This window comes from Otolemur garnettii, unplaced genomic scaffold, assembly GCF_000181295.1.
Source record: "Otolemur garnettii isolate 467f Iridium unplaced genomic scaffold, OtoGar3 scaffold00004, whole genome shotgun sequence".
NCBI lineage: Eukaryota > Metazoa > Chordata > Mammalia > Primates > Galagidae > Otolemur > Otolemur garnettii.
In genome coordinates, this window is record NW_003852399.1 from 27738577 (window position 1) to 27760780 (window position 22204).

Here is a 22204-nt window from a genome sequence, read left to right on the forward strand (position 1 = left end):
TCATTGTTGTTTGGCGAGCCTGGGCTGGGGATTCGAACTCGCCAACTTAGGTGTATGTGGCTGGTGCCTTAGCCGCTTGAGCCACAGGCGCTGAGCCCCAATAGGAAACTTTTGAAGGTACACTCAAATTAGGATCAATTAAAGAGTGTTTAATTTACAAAGCATAATTTGACGAGGATTGAGGTAGAGGGGAACATAGTAGAGGGAGAAGGCACTAAGGGAATAGCAGAGGAGTCACAATCCCTAGGCCCAAAGAGTCAGAGGCAAGGAGGAGCAGTTGGGTAGAGCAGTTTGTCTTCCAAGGAGCAGTGACTCTTAGGAGCACACCTAGTCCAAAGGGATATCACAGGAAGGGAACAGGGGAACAAATTCATGTTAGTTTGACCTCATATTCTTCTCTCCCTCAGGTGATCTTCTGCTAAGTCTCCTATCATCCGACCTAACCATAAGCCAGAGGGCTTAAGATGTCAGCCATAGAGGTTAAACCCCTGGGGCAGAGAGCAGGGTTTAAGGAACAGTGAATCTGTGGAACCAAAAGGAAGCCATTCAGCCCAGTGACCTTACTCTTTGTAAGAGCACTTGCTACAGAGGAATAGAGAATAAAGACATGGTCTAGCTCTCAACTGACTCATAGTTGGAATGGGATGACGGTCCAATAGATAGAACTTCAATGCAGTGCAAGAAATGTCATACAAAAGGCAGGGCAGGTTTGCTATCTCTTTCATAATTGAAATGTAGGAGGCATTGGGTGCTGGTGCTGGTAATTTGACTGGAAAAGGCTCAGTGGAGATTAAGGTCCGCAAGACAACCGAGAGCCCATTTAAAAGTATGATAATTTTAAAAAATGAAATTAAGTACTCCTTAAGGCGCTTTTCTGAGTAAACACAAAAAGATGGGAGTGGGGCATGGAAGTGAGGATGAGAGTGAGACGTAGAACGGAATAATTTCAAGGGTTCTTTCTAGCTTTAACATTTTAAAGATCCTGTTTTGTTCTGTTACTCTGGCCAGTTAGACATGTCTTTAATAAATGCAAACTTTAAATTTAGGGAGAGATATAATGGCTTGAAAATAAATCACATAAACTTATTACATAGTGAAACCTAAAATAATCCACAAAAAGGATGAAACTAGCGTAAATGGCTAAAGACAAGTTTAATTTGGGTTAATATTTGTATTATTTAACCTTCTCTTCATATTATTTCCTGCATTCAACATCGTCTTCATATTCATCGTTCTAACCTTCATGAAAAACCTCTGTGATTCTACATCTTGAAAATTTCTACCCAAAACAAGCAAAATCATTATATAGCACCTATATATTGTATATGTATTAAAGATATATATAAGAAAGATATCCACATGTAATTTAAGGTAAACAGTGTACACACAATACGGATGCATGAAGGGGTCAAATTATAGTGGGATGTGGGTTGTTGGGAGCAGGTTGAGAGAGAGAATCAGAGAGGGAAGGAAACCAACTTTTCTTGAGTTCTCTTTTAGGCACAATAATTTGTGATAGACTTGCCGGATTATCCAGTTGGACAGCCTTGCAAGACCCCGATGCACTGTATCTGGTATACCGAGAGATCTCATTGAAGTAATTATTTTCTCTGTAATGAGACGTAATTATTGTGAAATGTAGTGAGGAGCTTGTCCACAATCCAAAACAAACTAGAATTTCCAGAAGTATCCTTAGCACTGTAGCTACAAATGTCAAATGGCTGGGGGAAAACATAACCAGTAATTATAAACAGAACTAAAGAGGGGAAGCGTGGGAAGTTAGTAATACTTCAAACGGCTTCACAAGATGTTTGGGATGGATCTCTGGGAAACCCAGATTAATGAGTCAAATGGGATCCGGCAAACTTAGCGAAGGCAAGTGAGCAGCGGAGCTGATAGGCCTCATTCTCCCGCCCTTCCAGGGCCTCCTCCTTTCCCCCCATCCAGGCTCCGCGGTCAGCCCCGCCCTCTGTTTCGGCCCCGCCCCCTCGCTGGTAGCAGCGGGCTCCTCCCCCTCCGCGCCCCGGGCTCCGCCTATCCTCTGGGGGCCGCCGGCGGCGGCGAGGGGCGGGGCGGGCCGGGAGGAGCCGCGGTCTGGCCAGGGTGGGGGATCCGCCGCGGAGTTACGAGAAAGTTGGTCCGAGTTGCCAGAGTTTCCCTCTGTGGTTCTTCGGGTTCGGCCGGACGGTGCCCGGCTCCTTTCCTCCCTCTGGCCTTCGCCGTCCCTCAGGTCCCTCTTTCTGCCCCCGGCCGCCATGGAGCAGCCGCCGGCGCCTAAGAGGTAACGAACGTGTTGAGCAAGGAGGAGGGAAGCGGCGCCGGCCGGGCGGGGGCGACTAGGCCAGGCCCTACTGCGACCCTCTCCCCTCCTGGCCGGCCGGGCTGGGCACGCAGAGGGCCGGGAAGCAGGTCCGAACGCCCGGCCGCCTCTGTCCACGAGGCCGGGGCCCTGAGGAGAGGCCAGGCGTCGCCTCCCCGCAGCCGGCTGGCCCCGGCGCGTGTGGAGGGCTCAGTGGGCAGCGCCCGGCTCCCCGCGGCCTGACCTCCTGGGGCGGGTAGGGTTCTCCCTCGTGTAAAGTTCACGAAGCCTGGGAGACCTAAGACTAGGAAATTACACTTTCTTGTCAAATGTTCTTCATAGTATTGCCCTTTTTTTGATAAGGTGGGCTGCTTATTTACAATTTGAAGAATTAAATATTAATAGCTACACGATCTGTGAAACTTAACTGTGTGCATATGCTGCACTGACAGGTGTATCACCCCCCTTGCCAAGTTCAAAAGTATTTATGGATGCAAGACTGTAGGAATCTTAAATTAGAACCTTCCCCCCAAATAGTTTTGCTTGTAAAAATAATACTTTGGTATGGTGTTAGTTTATGTTTATATTTGATATATGTACTGGAAATGTATGCTTTGCAATGATTTTAGGAAGCTAAATCAAAGTTGTCCACTAATTAAAGTTCATAATATGCATTGTACCCTCGAGAATGAATCAATTATTTGATGTTGGATAAAACATTTAACCTCGTTCTTACATTTAAATTTATAAAATAGGGGTACTAATCTCGCCTAGATAACGCTGTTGTGAAGATTAAAGAGTTCATTTGCTTTGTTACCTACAGATCTTTAGATGAAAGATGGCGTATTCAAGAACATGGGATAATTGAAAAGATAGAAACTTTGGTAGCTATTGTGAATTGTGTGACTAGACCATGTGAGCCTTAAGGTCTGGAAGCCATCTGTTCAGGTGAAAAAAGGGAGGGCTTGGAGGAGTTTTCAAAAGGGACCTGCTATCAGAGACCTTGAAGCAAGTCAATTGATAGATTTTTTTCTGGCATTTTGTAAGATCTGTATTGTACTCTCTGGGCAGCCAGTTTTAATACTGTAGAAGAGAATCAGGGACCTTTTTTCTTTTCTCTTATGGAACGACTGGAAGGGAGTACCTCTGAGACAATGCCATAGGTCAACTTGAACAACTCTGAAGTACCAGCTCTCTATTGATTAGTTCTGCTGTAAATTATCAGCATTTCATTATAGGTGTTCAGAAATCCCTGCCCTTGCAGAGACTTCAGAGAATCTAGAGGAGTCAAGGGTAGGTGTGGGTGGTAATTCCATGCTGATTTATACTTTTCAAAGTGGTTGTTGCACATTTAACAGAATTATTTTTAGCTTTCTTCAGAGAGATTTATTTTGAAGTAATGAGCAAAAATGCTAGGAAGGCATTTTTGAAGAGCAAATGGTATGTGATACTAATCTCTTATATTTGAATATCTCAAAAATTTTTCATAATGTTTTCATACTCTTAATACTTAATTCTCACAGAATAGTTATAGGCATTGATTATTGATCTTACAGGTGAGGATGCTAAGAGTGTATGCCACATGGAAGGCTGTGCCGGGAATTACTGGCCATTTCTGTTGCCCTTATGGATCATTGTCTTCTAATAATAAAATATATAATTACCATTTTAGAGGTCATACCGTCAGCCAGGAAATTTATATATACATTTCTTTCCTGGCCGCCACTTACTGGCCAGTAAGTATTCCTGGCTGCCACTTACTGTGCTAGTTCTAAACTTAAATTTTTTTCATCTGTAAAATATATTGTGGGGATTAAATGAGGTCATATGTAAAGCATTTAGGATGATGTTCCATAATGTGTTCACTAATGTTATTGTTATTTTGTGTTTTCCCTATTAAATGAGGCTCATAGAGATTAAATAATTTGGGTCAGATGGAGCAGGTGTGAGAGAGAGTGCTGGATATGATTGGCTACAGAGGCTTTGGACTCTCTTATTGTGTACAATGATGCCCCATTTTGAAACTTTCTTTCTTAGCACTCCATGATGTAATGGTCATCCGTTTCTATAATCTCTTGGTCCCCTTTGCTCATTTTCTCTTAATCCCTGCAAGAATGCCATTTTGGTTTTCTGCCTTGTGTAATACTTCCTTAGTGCTCATTTACTTTTAGATGGCCATATCACTGGGCTTGGTAGCTCACACCTGTAATCCTCATACTCTGGGAGCCTGAGGCAAGAGGATCTCTTAAGGTCAGGAGTTCAAGACCCACCGGAGCAAGAGTGAGATCCCCCATCTCTACTAAAAAAGAAAAATTAGCTGGGTGTGTTGTCACATGCCTGTAGTTCCAGCTAGCCCAGGAATTTGGTTGCAGTGAACTGTGATCACACCACTGCACTGTAACTGGAGTGATAGAGCAGGACTGTGTCTCAAAAAAAGAAAAAAAAATATGACCTTATCTGCATTGCTAATGTTAAGTCTAAATGACCAGCAGTTGCTGCTCAGTTGGCATTTTTTATTTTTTCATGTAGGTCTTCTCTTTCATTATCCTGTCTAGTTTGTTGCTAGATCTGATCAGATTTTCTACTGAAAAGTTTGTGGATTAATTTTCCCTCCTTTCATTTTCAAGAATTACTGCCTCATTCCAGGGTTTTATGACCCTCACACTTGACTTGCATCAGTACCATCTAAGTGGGCACGTTAGTGGTTTTCAAAAATGCTTTAATAGCAGAAACATTTTAACAGCAGAAGGGATCTGTTGGGAGAAGGGTCAGGGTACTGGGATCTAGTTCCTACTCCCTTACCCCTTTTCCTATCCTACAGAACCTCCTAATCCTTCATAGAACATAGTCGCTTTAGTTCATCCTGCACATAGCTTTTGATTTATTAGGTAAAACATCACTTTAATCATGCTGCTCTTTATTTTATTTATTTTTTGAGACAGTGTCTCACTTTGTTTCCTTCGGTAGAGTGTGGTAGCATCATAGCTCACAGCAACCTCAAACTCCTAGGCTCAAGTGATTCTCTTGCTTCAGCCTCCCAAGCAGCTGTGACTATAGGCTCCTGCCACAACACCTGGCTATTTTCTTAGAGATGAGGGTCTTGCTCTTGCTCAGGCTGGTCCATGGTACTCTTTAGAAAAAATTTTTTTTTTAATTAGGGGCACACTTGTTTATGTAATATGCAAATCCTCTTTGTCTCAATCTTAACCTCTACCCTTCAGTAAAAAATTTTGAGATATTCAAATATAAGGGATTAGTATAACATGAATGTCTCCTCATGAAGTTTCCCTGTTGTTCTTTATTTAGATTGTAGGCCTTGGGTACTCCTAGCTTTGCTTTTGTTCATGCTTTTCCTTTAGAAAAGTTTGTGTTATTTTTTTTTTTGCCTGAATAATAATTTGCTTTATTCTTCCTTCAAGGCCTGGTTCAAAGTATCTTCTCTAAAGTACTTTAAAATCTGAAATATTTCTCTGTATTTCTAATATGATATGCATTTGATTATATGCCATCTTCCTATTCTTCCTTTTTGTTACCAAATTTTAGAGATCCAAAGGATATTGGGGGCTGGTACAGTGTCTTATGTCTGTAATCTCAGCACTTTGGGAGGCTGAGGTAAGGGTTACTTGAGGCTGGGAATCCTAGACCAGGCTGGGCAACATAGTGGGACCCTATCCCTATAAAAAATTATAAAATATCAACTTTTTTCATTTGTGTAGTGGCACATGCCTATAGTCCTGGGTACTTGGAGGTGAAGGTAGGAAGATCACGTGAGCCCACTGGTTGGAGGTTATAGTGACTGTGTCTCCAAAAACAATAAAAAAGATAATGGGAACTAATTTCATAAATACTTATGTATCACCACCCATCTGAAGTAGTTAAATATTACCAATACATTTGAATTCCCGGGTGTTTATTGCCTCAATTGCATTCCTTTCCCATCTTCCAAAGGGTAATCACTGTCTAGAATTGAACATTTGTCCTCATATGTCTTTATATTTTTATATGTTGTTTATATTCATATATACACGTATGCCACACATGTATATGACACACACACTAATGTACTGTTTGGCCTGGGTGTTAGGCCCAGCCTTGTCACTATTGTTGAAATTTGCTTCTTTGGGTATCATTCTTTTCTTCTCGGAGTTGGAGATTCCATTGTGTAGCCAGGTTAAAGAATGATGGCTCAGAGTCCTAGATGAAATAGAAGGCACCTCTTACCTTCACGTTCATTAATTTGGTTCATAATACTGTCCCCCAAAAGGCTTGTGTTAAACATAGGCAATAGTTGTGGTCACCCAGGTTACTGACCTGAGGTAACAGAATGACTTTCAGATTCCCCAGATTTCCCTAATAGACCTGATCATAGAGGTCTTCAGAAGGTCTTATTAAAAATATTTCTCTCTGAAAGGAAATCCACTAAATAAATGGTTATTAATTATTAGCATTTCGGTAGGTTGAATTTATCAAATTTCATTATAGGGGAACTGCTAGCTGAGAGAAAAATGACTGCAGAATAGGTAAGCTTTGATAGGTGGATAAGGAAATGATCAGAACATGGGTTCTTCACCAAGTAGAACATTCATGAAGGGAGATGGGGCTCAGTGGTGACAGGGGACAGCATGAGAACTCTGTTGGAGGGTAGGTTGTTATATTCAGTGCTTATCAGAGAGAAGATGGACTGTCATTGCTAGAAAGTGATACTTTACCAGATAGATCCTGTTCCTCAATAAATTATAGGATTAATATTTACTTAAAATTTAAAATTCATTGATTAAGGTATAGTTGGCAGAAAAGTTAGTGTTGAACAATGAAAACACTGGAAGTATAATAAGAAAGTAAGCTACCAAAGCATACTTTTTCTTAAGACAGGTTGAGGAGAGTTCTTTGATTTAAGCTGTTGTGGGATTCTGTGGCAAAAACATTTTTTAAAATAGTGTGAAAGGTTAGTTTAATAGAGTGCAGTAAAGTTGAAGATTGAAATAAATAAATTATTATTACAAAGTACATTTACACAAATGAAAAATGAAGGTAAAAAAATATTTCATTTGAGGGCAGACATTGCTATGAGTGGGTGAATCATCAGAAGACAGATTATTATGGAATGAAAAAGCAAAGGTAGAGTGATAAAGGTCTAGGAGGATAAAGTAACAAGTATTCATGTATTCAGCTTGAAGAGGCCCCCCGCCAGACTGAAGCATCTATTGCCCTGACCTCAGTCCAGGAATTAGAAGTGGAGATTTTATGGGAGAGAACCGTTAGCTTTCAAGAATTGGATTGGGTGGAGCTTAACAATAGCCCAGTTAAGTAAGTAGTAGGACATCAGGAATATCATGAAGGCATTGCACTGAGAAGAGGGTGTAGATCATTTTATGTCTCTATCTCTAATTTATGTGTCCTCAGACTATTGGAAGATAACATTTTTGTGTACATTATTATCAGATTCAGTAAGTGGAAAGCTGGAGTTGTCTTTGAGAAGATGAACTCTAAGAACTCTTTAAAACAAAAACAAAACAAAAATAAAACAAAGACAGCAGCCTTAGGGTAGAGACCCTAAGGGAAGTTTCCAATTTTAGAGACAGGCAAGTGGACAAAATGTTCAAAGTCTTTAGTGGAAGGAGAAAAAACATGAGCAAACAGGAGCATCTCTTTAAATCACAGGTTGGTCCCTAAAGCTTATACTGTCTTCCCTTTGGCTTTTCTTGGTTAATTTAGGATGGCATCAGCTTTGTTAGCATTGGTTTAGGCCCTGTAATGGGAACAGTTACTTGGCTATTCCTTATTGGTGAGAGGGAATATGACAATAAAATTTGGTAAGCAGACTTTGGTTGCATTTTAATACAGTTGAAAAACTAGCTGGGTGTAGTGACATGCACCTATAGTCCCAACTGCTGGTTGAGGCTGAGGCGGGAGGATCGCTTCATCTCAGGAGTGCAAGGCTGGCATGGCTGGAGTAAGTTATGATTGTGCCACTGCCTTCCAGCCTAGGTGACAGAGGGAGGCTCTCTCTCAAAAACAAAACAAAAAGACAGTAGAGTAACTGAATCTTTAGTTGATTTTAGGCAATGATAAAAATAACTTACTGTTTGTAAGGGGCTGATTTACAGAATATACTGGTGTTAAAGTTAGAAATATTTTAAAAAGGTACATATACATGAAACACAAACTGGGTTGAAATTTGCTTTTCTAAAGTAAGTGCTTATTCCAGAAGTGTGGTCAATAAATCTTCAATAATAAAAGGTTTAAATTGAATACTTCTTTTTGGATTATGAGGGAGAAAAAATAAACGCTTAGAACTTGTGAAGAATTTGAATTTTGGTTTCAAACACTTATATATGTTGAACTAGAGGTACTACTGCTTCAGTCCATCATATTAGTATTTTATTTGCTTTCAAAAAAATTCTTCTTTATCTTTGGTATTGAGACTCAGTACAGACCCATATATATAAAACTGAAGGAAGTTTCAGAAAATATGCTATGCGTTAACGTTTTCTGGTATTTTAACATTTTCTGTTATGTTTTTATTTCATTAAAACATGCTGCTCATGATTTACCAAATTATTTTCATGATCTAATGGGTTGTGTTTTGTAGTTTGAAAAAACATTGTTGGTGTTTAATTTTGCCAAGAAACTGATGTCATTTCTATCTCTGTACTAATAACTTAAAAGAGATCATTAATCCAGAGTGATGTTACTGTGGCAACCAATATACATCTTTAAGATTCTAGAAGAGAATCTTTTTTTGAGACAAGAGTCTCACTATGTTATCTTTGGTGGAGTGCTGTGGCATCATAGCTCATAGCAACCTCAAACTCCTGGGCTTAAGTGATTCTCTTGCGTCAGTCTCCCAAGTAGCTAGGACTACAGGCACCCTCCACAATGCCTGGCTTTTTTTTTGTTGTTGTTATGTTCTATACCAGCCCTGGTGCATGCGGTTGGAACCCTAACCGCTGAGCACTGAGCCTCTAGAAGAGAATCTTTTTTTTTTGTAGAGACAAAGTCTCACTTTATCACCTTTGGTAGAGTGCTGTGGCATCATACCGCTCACAGCAACCTCCAACTCCTGGGCTTAGACGGTTCTCTTGCCTCAGCCTCCCAAGAAGCTGGGACTACAGGTGCCTGTCACAACACCTGGTTACCTTTTGTTGCAGTTTGGCCAGGGCTGGGCTTGAGCCCGCCACCCTTGATATATGGGGCCAGCGCTCTGCTCACTGAGCCACAGGTGCTGCCCTAGAAGAGAACTTTAAGAGATGAGGAGGAGAAAGGAAACTAATACTTAAGAATAACTATATTTTAAACTTTATATATATCCCAATTAAAGTGTGGGAAAATCCAAAATGATTTTCTGTAATGTTTGACAGTTTACAAAGGAAATGTAATACTATGTATGAAGGCTGCTATGAGTTAGTCTCACTTGCCTTCTGGTATTGACTGACCCTGTGCATTGGAAACATTCAACTATAATTATGACCTCAATTTCTGACTCCCTAACAGCTCTACCCTCTGTAACTATCAAAAGTGTTTACATTTTTCTTCTAGAAAGGAAAATTTATGCTAATCTAACAGAAACCTTTCTTTTAAAGTTTTGCTTCAACTTTTTTGCTTCAAGCTTCCTTTTTTTTTGTTTTTGTTTTTTAATCGTTTCACGTATGTTTGGATTGTTCTAATTTCAGGAAGCTTTTAGCTCTAAGAACAAAAATTCTATATTTGAAATGTCTTATGACAGCTTTTTTTTTTTACATAGGGTCTCAAGTTGAATAAATGAAAGTAGTAAATATGTAAACAGACATATATTAAGAATATTAAAAATATGTTTGGGCAGATTATGGTGGTTTAGGCATTTAATCTTAGCACTTTAGGAGACTGAGGCAGGACAATCACTTCAAGTCAGACCAACCTGAGCAACATAGTGAGATCCTCATCTTTGCAAAAAATAAAAAAAAATAAGCCAAGTGTGATGGCATACACGCATAGTCCCAGCTACTCAGGAGGCGAAAGCAGAAGGATCACTCGAGCTAGGAGTTTGAGGTTGCAGTGAGCAATGATGGCACCATGGTTACACATATGCTAGTCCAGGCAACAGAGTGAGATCCTGTCTCAAAAAAAAAAAAAAGTTTATTGTTTGTACACCGTGACTATTAATGTGAAAATTACCTTAAATTTCTGAATGTACATCAAAGAATATCTCTTGAGAAATGACTTCATAGCAAAATGAGAATTACAGAGAGTTGTTAACAATTATAATTAGTGTAAGTAGTATTGTATTTGGTTCTGAATTAGTCTACAGATTTATATAATATTTATATGAGATCTTAGTAAGGAGGTGATTAAGTAATTTTCAGATATTTCAGCTATCTTGATCTATCATATCTCAGAATCTTGATACACATATAATTTGAGAAATTGTTGAACATTTAGAATATTATTCTTTTTCCAGATCATCTTTTCATTTTTAGGTTTTCTGAAATCATGAGAATTAGAGTGCTATAATTGGAAAGGAATGCCAGTTAAACTTTTTTTTGTCATTTAGGTCAACTTTTTATATGTTTCAGGAAAGTATAAACTGAAGATAATAGGTAGCTAATTTCCTTGACCTCTCTTGAGTCACACAGTCTTATGTCTCTGTTAATGTTGTACTGCTCTCCTGTTTTTTTCTGAAAATTGGCTTTCTTTACTTACTGATGGTTGCTTTTGGCAGAAATTGGCTGTGAGCCTTGAGTTCATTCATTTTGCTCATTTAGTCATACATTCAGCAATTATTAATTGACTGCCTTCCAAATTCCAGGTGCTGAGTGCATTAGTAAATGAAACAGATGGGCTCTTTGCCTTAGTTTGGAGCTGGAGCTATGAAAAGTAGAAGTAGCATGTATTGATAGAAAAAATGGTGGAACCTGCTTAATAGGGCAGTTGGAGAGAGTCTTCTCTGAGGAGGTAATATTTAAGCTATAGCCTGACCTTGAGAAATTATCCATGTGAATAGCAGGGGAAAAGGATTCCTGGCAGAGGGAAAAGCTATGAGGAGGCCTGGAGGTGGAAAGAACTTAGTGTATGTGAGGAATTGAAATGAGGCCATTGTGGCTGGCTTGTATTATTGGGAGAAAGTGGCTAGAGATGAGGTCAGTGATGCCTTGAGGCCATGGAAAGGAATTTGGATTTAAGTCACAATGCGGTGGACTATCATTAAAAGAGTTTAAGCAAGATTTTAAGCAATTTATGTTTTTAAAAGATTATTCTCTTTTTTTTTTTGAGACAGAGCCTCAAGCTGTCACCCTGGGTAGAGTGCCATGGCATCACAGCTCACAGCAACCTCCAACTCCTGGGCTCAAGCGAGTCTCCTGCCTCAGCCTCCCAAGTAGCTGGGACTACAGGTGCCCTCCACAACGCCTGGCCATTTTTTGGTTGCAGCCATCATTGTTGTTTGGCGGGTCCGGGCTGGGGATTCGAACCCGCCACCTTAGGTGTACGTGGCTGGCGCCTTAGCTGCTTGAGTCACAGGCGCTGAGCCTAAAAGATTATTCTTATTGCCTTGGCTAGAGTAGATTGTAGAGGGTTAACAACAGAAGCAGAGAAACAAGTTGGGAGGTTATTTTGGTAGTTTGTGGTTAGAGATGATGGAATCAGTGGCAATGGAGAGAAATAGGGAGATTTGAGTTCTATTTTGGGGTTAAAAATGAAGGACTGACTGTAGACTAGATGTGGAGAATGAGGAAGAAAGAAGAATCACAATCTTGGCTCCTATATTTTGTGTTTGAGCAACTTGGCGGCTGGGGGAAGACTGGGAGTGGAACAGGATTTGGTATCTATAGTCTCTTTCTTGGAAGTTCATCCTCGTAGGAAAGTGAATCTGATTGGCCCAAAATGTGATATTCGGTGTTTCCCTAGAAGAGGAAATAGGGAGAAAATGATGGGTGCTGACTTTTATTTTTAACCTCTTGTCTTCACAAGATTAGAGAATGAGAACATATGTAGCCTTTTTTTAGATGTTTAAATGTTCAGGTGTGCTGGTAAGTTGCTATTTTCTAAAAAAATCTTTTTAGGCAGTGCCCTGTAGCTCAGTGGGTAGGGTGCCGGGCACATACACCCAGGTTGGCGGGTTTGAAGCTGGCTCTGGCCTGGGCCAGCTAAAACTACAGTGATGACTGCAGTAGAAAAAATAGCTGGGCGTTGTGGCAGGTGCCTGTAGTTACAGCTACTTGGGAGGCTGAGGCTTGAGAATCACTTAAGCCCAAGAATTTGAGGTTGTTGTGAGCTCTGACACTATGGCACTTTACCCAGGATGATAGCTTGAAACTGTCTCCAAAAAACAAGTCTTTTTATTGCAAAATAAAACATCAGTGCAAAACAGATAATGGCTTAGTGAATTATTATAAGGCAGATACCTTTATAGATATCAGTGGTCCTTCCCCATAAGTAACCATAATCCTGACTTTTATAGTAATAATCTAAATGTGCATTGCTAGATACTCTAGATATGCATATTCAGCTTATTTGGTATGAGTTGACACTTTCAATCTTTGTTATCCCTTCATCCTTTTCGTTTCCTTTTCCTGTTGAAGAACCCAGGCTATTTGTAGTGTTCCAGAGTCTGGATTTTACTAATTGATTTTCAAGGTGAAGTTCAACATGTTCCTTTGTTCTCGTGTATTTCTCGCAGGGCAGCTCCATACGGAGATGGAGCAGATGCAACTTCAATCCCTTAGGCGTTATTATAGGTGGGGTTTGGCAAGATTATAGGGATCTCTTAATGTCTGATTGTCTTTTTTTGTGGTGTTCACAGCTGCTGATGGTTAGTGCTTTTTTTGTTAATTCATTGGGTATTGCAAAATAGCAAAATTCTAAGTACATCATTTTGTTTTCATTTATTAGTGGGAATGGTTTTATAAAGAGTCACTTCTCCTCATCTTCTGTTTAGTTAACCAGGATATCCTTTATAAAGGAAAGACAGGATAAATGCTTGATTTATTCCTTTAATTTGACATTTTTCAAGATATTATATTAGTTCTCCAATTTTCCTCCAAAGCTGACCAATTCTTTTATTTTTTATTTTAAATGCCATAATTAGCTGATGGATTTAAATATATTTGGTGGACTTTAATCCATTGCAGTAACTGTCATAAAGGACAAATTGTCCTGCATTTGACCAGCAGGAGTCTCTCCCAGAGACATCATGTCCCTAGTGGTTTTTGACAGCTTCCTTGTTCTCTGTTGTGATAAGATTCTTGGGAATCATCTTGTATATTATTTCCTGTCTCAGATCTGGAAACAACCCTTTCTCTTAAGAAGTTCTGCCTTCTTGTAGTGAAAAAAAAAATAGTATCTCAAAATCCTAATCTGGGTACTCATATCCTATTATTTTTAATAATGTCTTATTCATAGGTCAGTGAAATGATTTATTCTTTTGAAGTATGGAATAGTCAAAAAATGCGATAGTGCTGATACTGTTGAGCTCTTGTCTCTGGATAATATCTCTATCACACATTAATTTTGTAAGTTTAAGTCAGAAACTGGGCATGAAGAGACTCAAATTTTGTGGTAGAGATTATATTATATAGAGTAGACTTTTATCTTTATGTTCTACCTATTTACTCTGGTTATCCTTTGAAGTACTATTATGTTAATATCCACTCTCAGGTTTCACCTGTAAATGTTTTAGGTGACCTAGTGTCTTATTTTCTTAAATGAAAAAGATAGAGAATAAAGGAATCCGAGACAAATAACACAACTGTTGATAAAATCAGATTTTAGGCTTTATTTTTAGGTAGAACTTTTAGTCTGCCTTGTGTTGGTTTGCAAAAAATGAAATTTCAAGGGTGACTTTAAGGCTGCCTTATAAATCCAACTTTAACTATAGTATGATGAATTGCAAAATGAAACACATCTCCAGATATTAAGTGTCATGTTATTCCTTTCTAGTTTTGATTTTAGCTCCTCTTGTTTTTTTGTGCTTTGAATAAATAAAATGAGGTATGTATCTCAGCCATACAGTTGATAATTTGTATTTATAACTGTGTCACATAACTTTAGGAAGAATTAGTTTTAGTATACTTATTCACTGTATTAAGAGGTATGAGGTTGTATTTATAAGTGGGTATGTGAATTAGCTTGTTATCTTGCAATCAAATAGCAGTCAATAACACTTTTCCAGTAGTCATCTTTGCGGTCTTTCCCTAATAATCAGTGAAATTTAAATTCTGGAAAGAGACTCAACCACAAGATTCCTGGAAGTCATCAAAAAATACAGTAATCTCTTAGGATATAAAATCAGTGTCCACAAGTCAGTAGCCTTTGTATACGTCAGTAGCCTTTATAACAGCCATAAAAAAAAAAAAAAAAAGGAGACTCTACATCTTTTGTATTAACCTGGATGGAAGTGGAACACGTTATTCTTAGTAAAACATCACAAGAATGGAGAAGCAAGAATCCTGTGCATTCAATTTTGATATGAGGACAATTAATGACAATTAACATCACGGTGGGGAGTGGGGAAAGGAGAGAGCAGAGAGAAGGTGAGGGAAAGGAAGAGCAGAGAGAGGGAAGGAGGGAGAGGGGTGGGGTCTCAATGTGTGATGCATCTTGTACCATCTCAATGAATCCCCAACAATTAAAAAAAAAAAATTCTAGAAAGAAGTTGGAAAGAAATGATTGCTCTGCATAAAATTTATAGTTCATGTAACTTCCAGTACTAGAAGCAAGAGTCACATTAAGTCTTGGGATTCCATAAAATTCCAGTGGAAATTAAAAATAAATGTACTAATTAACTAATGAGAAGAAAATATTTTGATAATATTTTCCTGGCAGATTGAGTTTTTTGTGTGCTTATATATTTTCTATTTTTTCTTTCTATAAAAGAGAATAAAAGCACTAGGTCAGTGGGTGATTGCTCCCCCACTCCCCCTTTACTGACTAGGAGCACTTGATTAATCTGTTAATATTAATGAAAAAAATAATGTGATGTGAAAGACTCTGCCAAGATAGTGATTTGGGATACCTTTAAAAATAGTAAGCATTGGGCTGGTCATGGTGGATCACACCTGTAATCCTAGCACTTTAGGAAGCCAAGGCAGAGCTCAGGAGTTCTACACCAGCCTGAGCAACAGTGAGACGCCATCTCTAAAAATAGCCGGGCGTTGTGGTAGGTGCCTTTAGTTCCAGCTACTTGGGAGGCTGCAACAAGAGGATTGCTTGAGCGCAAGAGTTTGAGGTTACTGTGAGCTATGATGCCACAGCACTCTACCATGGACAACAAAGTATCTTAAATTTAAATCTTTTATCCAATGAGAGCCAATTTTTGTTAATGGTGAGAGGTATAGGTCCAGTTTCAGTCTTCTACATGTGGCTAACCAGTTCTCCCAGCACCATTTATTAAATAGTGATTCTTTTCCCCAGTGCATGCTTTTGTTTGTGTTTTCAAAGATCAGATGGCACTATGTGGCTGGTTCATCTCTAGATACTCTATTCTATTCCATAGATTATATCTCTATTTTTGGGCCAGTACCATGCTGTTTTGATCACTATAGACTTATCGTATGACCTGAAGTCTGGTAACAAGATGCCTCCAGATCTGTTTTTATTTCTAAAAATTGTATTTGCTATTCAGAGTTTTTTCTAGTTCCATATAAAATGAAGTTATTTTGTTCAAGTTCTTCAAAGTATCAGCGCTTTGATTGGGATTGCATTAAATCTGTAGATTGCTTTGGGTAGTATGGACATTTTAATGATAATTCTTTCCAGCTATAAGCATGGTATGTTCTTCCATTTGTTATCTTACGCTGTTTTCTCAGAGTTTCATAGTTTTCCTTCTAGAAATCCTTCATGTCCTTTTTTAGATACATTGTAAAGCAGTATTAATGTCCATTACATCTCCACTTTCCTTTGCCTTGGTGTGGGAGGGTGAAGCTGGATCTTTAAGGGATCTGAGCCTCTTAGCTATGCTATTCTACTCAGTGTCCAGAGGGAAAGAGCTATTTTTTATTTTTCTTTCTAGTTACACTGAAACAGTCAAGTGTGCTCTTGCCATTTGGTTTGAAACTTTGTTGCTACATGTAGTTTTTTCTTCTAAAACTAGTCTAGTCTTTTTCTTTTACTGTTATCTGTCATTTCTCATTGCTGTGTCTATCTAAACTGCTGCTTATATTAGAAATAATTATGTGATCTGAGAATAGCTTTTCCTTTTCTGAGGTAAAGTATATGTTCTTTGTGTCAGTTTTTGCATTCTGGAGGCCTTTTTTTGGTAGGGGTTCAGTTACATCTTCAAAATAATCTTTCAACTAAGAACATCATTATGCAATAAAGAAGGAGAGAAAAATTATGCCATACTTATGTTTCTAAAATTTATATGAAAATAATCATATTTTTCTTATCAAGATTTTGTTTTGGGCTTGACGCCCTGTAGCACAGTGGTTGTAGTGCCAGCCACATACACCAAGGCTGGTGGATTTGAACCTGGCCCGGGCCTGCTAAAACAACAGTGACAACAGCAACAAAAAATAGCTGGGTGTTGTGGCAGGCACCTGTAGTCCCAGCTATTTGGGAGGCTCAGGCAAGAGAATCGCTTAAGCCCAAGAGTTAGAGGTTGCTGTCAGCTGTGATGCCATGGCACTCTCCTGAGGGTGACCTAGTGAGACTCTGTCTCAATATAAAAAAAGAAAAAAAAAAAGATTTTATTTTGAAAAGCCCACAAAATTCCCAAGGTTAGAAAAGTTATCTGTCATTTTGTAGTATTACTTAGATTTTTAAGGACTTAGGGTATTTCTGAAGGTAATTGGAATTTCAGAGAGTATTTATAGCTTTGTACAAATATTGTAATATTACATTTATAGTAGTTTTAAATTTCTATGGGTAACATATTTAGGCTATTTATCTTAGAATCTTTTTTTTATTGTCAAATACATTTGGGATTTTAAAATTTTATTTTTATTTTAGTTAGCAATGATCGCACCTTGGATATGCCTCATTGGCTATAATGCTAATTTTAATTTCTTTCTTTCTTTTTTTTTTTTTTGAGATGGGGGTCCTACTTTGTCCCTCAGGCGGAGTGCAGTTGTGTAATCATAGCTCGCTGTAGCCTCCAACTCCTGGGTGCAATACCCTCCTGCCTCCTGTTCACAGAGTGTGGGCTTGTAGGCAACAATGATTTTCATTTCTGTAAACCAACAGGTAAAAATAATACCAATTTAAAAAACCAAAAATTATTTTTACAAAGCACCAAAGTCATAAATTGTTTCTCAGTCTCCTCTCTTTAGCTTGTTTACAAAGAACAATAGTTATATACTGAGAAATGACTTCATATGTGCTGCTATTACCATGTAAATCAAATAGCACTGAAAAACCAAGCTAAGTAGTGTGTCCATTTGTGCAAACAGCTGAAAACAGCCACCACCTCTTCATCCTTTCTCTCAATCTCTAGCTATAAGAACCTGTAAAAATTAAGCAGACATCAAGAGTTTAAACTTTACTTGGTGTAACAGTTTTGCTAATATGCTAATGTTTGAGATTATTGCAATTAAGTTGCAAGGGGTAGGGAACCTGCAGCCTCAAGGCCACATGTGTCCACCCAGATCCCCAAGTGCAGCCCCCTAGACTGAATCCAAACTTCACAAAACAGATCTCTTTATTAAAATAATTTGGGGCTCGGTGCCTGTGGCTCAGGTGGCTAAGGCACCAGCCACACACACCTGAGCTGGCAGGTTCAAATACAGTCTGGGCCCACCAAACAATGACGGCTGCAACCAAAAAATAGCCAGGCATTGGGGCGGGCGCCTGTAGTCCCAGCTACTTGGGAGGTGGAAGCAGGAGAATCACTTGAGCCCAGGAGTTGGAGGTTGCTGTGAGCTGTGATGTCACTACACTCTATCCAGGGTGACAGCTTGAGGCTCTGTCTCAAAAAAAAAAAAAAAATTTTGTTTGTAAAATTTGGATTCAGTCAAAAGACTGCACTCAAGGATCCGAAAAGCCACATATGGCGCCAAGACCACAGATTCCCCATCCTTGTGAGGTTTAGGGGAATAAATGTAGAAAATGTATGAGTAAATTTAGCTTTTAAGTATAGCTATATCTTTGGCACAAATCATGGTGCATTTTCTATTATATATGGTAGGTTGATAGGTAGACCTTGGTAAATTTCCTGTAGATATTATTATTTTTTAAAAAGTCAAGATTTTGTTGCCTTTCTTAGTTCTTAAAAGCAAATATAATTGTTAGATGTACTTAAAATATTTGTAATGAACTGGAGGAAAATTTGTGAGCCTTATAGTTAAACATTTTTAAAATAAAATTATTTGCAATTTTAATAGAACATGAATATGTTACAACATTTTAAAATTTGTTTTGTCTATATTTCCTGGATTTTTGCTTTTTGAAAAATTAACTATTAAGAAAGTGAATGCAGCAACAGTGTCTTTAGGGCTATAAAGTGTGTTGGAGTGTTTAACTTTGTATAGGTTTATTGTAGGAAATGAAGAGGAATCATGTAATTTTCCAGTTTAGGGTAAGTGGAAAAAATTCTAGAAAGTAACAAGAGTCTAAAGGTGAAGAAAGAAGAGAAAATTCTCAGATTCTTTTATGGTCTCTTGCCAGGAAATTATGATTTGAAAGTACTTTGGGGCATAGAGCCCAACCTGAGAGAAAATGGTACGATAGAGTTGAAAAATTAAAGAGAAAATGGTATGATAGAGTTGAAAAGACTTTCATTTAATTAAAAATAAAATTCTATCTATTGTAGAGCATTTATTTTCTTAGGTGGTTTTAGCTCATTATAGTGCCAATAATTAACTCAACTTCTGTAAACTTAATACTGCTTTGTAAAATTAAATATACTATGATATCTTCAGATTATATCTATTTTACTATTAAAACAGTGATATTAGCTAAGTGAATAAGAACCTGTGCTTTAGAATCAGGTAGACCTTGACTCTCATCTCAGCTGTGCCTTTTATTGCATTGCTACTACTGGTCAGTGGCATGTTAGGAACTGGGCCACAGAGTATCACTGCCTGAGCTCTGCCTTCTGTCCCTTTCCTCCCTTTCCCCTATCCATGTGAAAAAAAAAAAACTGATACCTTGTGCCAAAAAGGTTGGGGACCGCTGATCTAGAGGGCATATACCAATTATTCTTGACTAGAGAACTTAACTAGAAGTTAGAGTTTGATTGATAGTTTCTGAGTTAGTTTACTTTTGTGGTGGAGAATTGTACTGGTCATTATGGAGAATAGGTCTGAGAATATCCTGGAGAGCTGGTTTAGTTATGGCAAATTTCTTCAATGCATGGATGTCATTAAAGTATTTAATTTCTCCATCATATATGAAACTCAGTTTAGCTGGATACAGGATCCTGGGCTGAAAGTTATTTTGTTTTAAGAGATTAAATGTCGATGACCATCCTCTTCTTGCCTGAAAGGTTTTGGCAGAGAGATCTGTGGTTATTCTAATATTCTTCCCCTTGTAGGTTATGGTTTTCTTACATCTCGCTTCTTTCAGGATTTTCTCTTTCATATTAACTTTAGTGAAGTTAATTATGATGTGTCTGGGGGATGTCTTATTTGGGTTGAGTAGTGCTGGGGTTCTTAAGCTGTCTGAAATCTGAATTTCAGGATCTCTTGATATATCTGGAAAGTTCTCTTTCATAATTTCATACAGAAGAGCCTCTGTGTTTTGTGAAGCAACTTCGTCGCCTTCAGGGATTTCTATGAGATGAATATTAGTTTTCTTCAATTATCCCAGAGCTCTCTGAGAGAATGATCTGTTTTTGCTTTCCATTTCTGATTCTCCTTGGACGTTTGGACATATTCAGAAGCTTTGTCTTCTACGTCTGAGATCCTTTCTTCTGCCTCTTACACTCTGTTACCAAGAGATTCTACCATATTTTTCAGATCTTTGAGGGCTGAAATCTCTTGCCTTAATGTTTCAGAATCTTTGGTGGTTTTGTCTTTGAATTCTTGAGTGAACTTTTGGAATGGTCCTTGAATTTCTAGTTCTATCTTTGCCTCTATTCTGTTTATCTTATTTGGAATCCAAATTCTGAAGTCAATTTCCCACATCTCAGCCATTTGCTTATAAAGGGGATCTTCAATTTTGTCTGCCATATCCTTTTTTTGGGGGGAGGGGTTGACCTACTTTGGTTATTCATATTACCAGCCACATTCTTTCTTGGGGGAGTTGATCTACTCTGGTCATTCATATTACCAGAGCTTTTCCGCTGATTCCGCACCATGATTATTTACCCTGTTTGACTTTTCCTCTTGAGGTTTGTCAAGGACCCATCCAGTGTTATGGCCTGAGAGACTGGGGACCTGTTTGGTGTGGTGGGGCTAAGTGGCTCTGTCTTATTTTCAGCTGGTCTCTGTCCTACCCTAGTGATTCAGTTACTCTTGGGTGAAGTCTCTGCTGTGGAGAAATACCAGCAATTAAGTCACCCCAGCCCCCACAAACAATAATTGGGCAAGGAAAATCAAGGAAAATCAAACGTTCCTCAACCATACACCCAGGGTGCCCCTTTGAATAGTCCCTGGGTGGTCTGCCTGGTTAAAGGGGTCCAAATCAGTTGTCCCAGTCAGAACCAGTTTCAGGTGGAGAGTTCAAATGTCTCTGGCAGCTAGATAAGAGGGGTCTGCTCACCCCTCAGATATAATATGCTCCAGTGCTCCATGAGGGCAAAGGGACCCACCCAGCCAATGGGTTAGTTAATACCTCCTGGGAAGGTTAATACCTGGGAAGGTTAATACCTCCTTCCCCACCTTTTATTTAGTCACTCGTAATCCCCCAGATCTGTGACCCTATTCACTCCAGTAGGCAAGTGCTCCCGGGGTTTATGACTGCCAAAATCAACTGGAAATCTGCGACAGGCAGGGGGCCCTTGCCTGTTTAAATTGGGCTCTGAAAGTTTTCTCAATTCCAGCCCCTCGCCCCACTGGATTCCTCTGCATGTCAGAGTCTGCTGGAGCTGATGAGGGACTCAACCCTGCCTCTGCCCACCCACTGCCTTTGTCTCAGCATTCCCCTGTGGGCGAGGTACTCGCTGGGAAGTCTGAGTCCAGTTCGGCAGGGGAAATTTTAGGCTTTGAAAGTGCTTGCTGTTCCAGCCTCACAGCTTCTGTACTGTCTAAATTCTTCTGCAAGTCAGAGGTTGCTAGGGCTGGTGAGAAACTTTCAGCTCTGGGCAGCAAGCTATTAGCATTTATGCTCAGGTGTAAATTCCAGCCTCTTCCTGCCCACTGCTTTTGTCTTAGCTGTACTCCCCTGAGAGCTGGTGCTAATTGTCTCTTTACTTAGGAAAGATACCTAGTCCCTTAACGCCTGTGGCTACTTTCCAGAACCTCTGGTTGCCCAGAGAGACGGGGCTAGTCTATCTGGAATGGCGTCAGTTTGCAGCTCAGGATGCCACTTTGGCTGTATGGCTTCCTCCAAGTCAACTTTCTTCTCTTCACTCCAGTGCCACAGTCATCACAGAGTAGCACCAGCCCTTTCCCCCTCCACTTGTCAAGGAGATGCCCAAGAATCTGGATTCCGTAGGTAACAAACCTCCAGACCTCCGTCTGGGTGGGTCGGTGGGTGGGGAATCCTTGGAGTTCAGAATTGCAGGTAGGGAATACATACAGTTTTATACAGTTTTACAGTTTTATGCCTGGTAGGAGGGTGCTGTGGCACGCCAGCAGGGGTAGGAAGTCAAGTTTTTAGGGGGTTTCTCCTGTGTGATAAAGTGGGAGGATGTTTGAACTCTGCTCACTTGTTTGCATGGAGTAAACTGTGAGCCCTTCTTGTGGGGGTGGGGACTCCCGTCCGCTTAGTGGTTTTGTACCTTTTGATTGTATTTTTGGGGTCTCCGCGCCTCAGGAAGGTTGAAGTGTGCTCTCCAGTCTTCTCTCTTGGCTCCGCACCAAACCATCTGCTCCCTTGCTAAACTTCTGTCCT

At 39.4% G+C, this 22204-nt stretch overlaps 1 protein-coding gene across 1 annotated transcript in view; it reads left to right on the top strand.

Moving 5' to 3' along the window:
• The first annotated feature begins 2073 nt into the window (after positions 1-2073).
• The window catches only part of STK3 (serine/threonine kinase 3), a 276275-nt gene continuing 256144 nt past the window's right edge, over positions 2074-22204 (top strand). Inside the window, exon 1 of the mRNA XM_003782452.3 lies at positions 2074-2281. Coding sequence (XP_003782500.1) covers positions 2256-2281 — 26 coding nt within the window. The 5' untranslated portion in view covers positions 2074-2255. The remainder of the gene's footprint in view (positions 2282-22204) is intronic.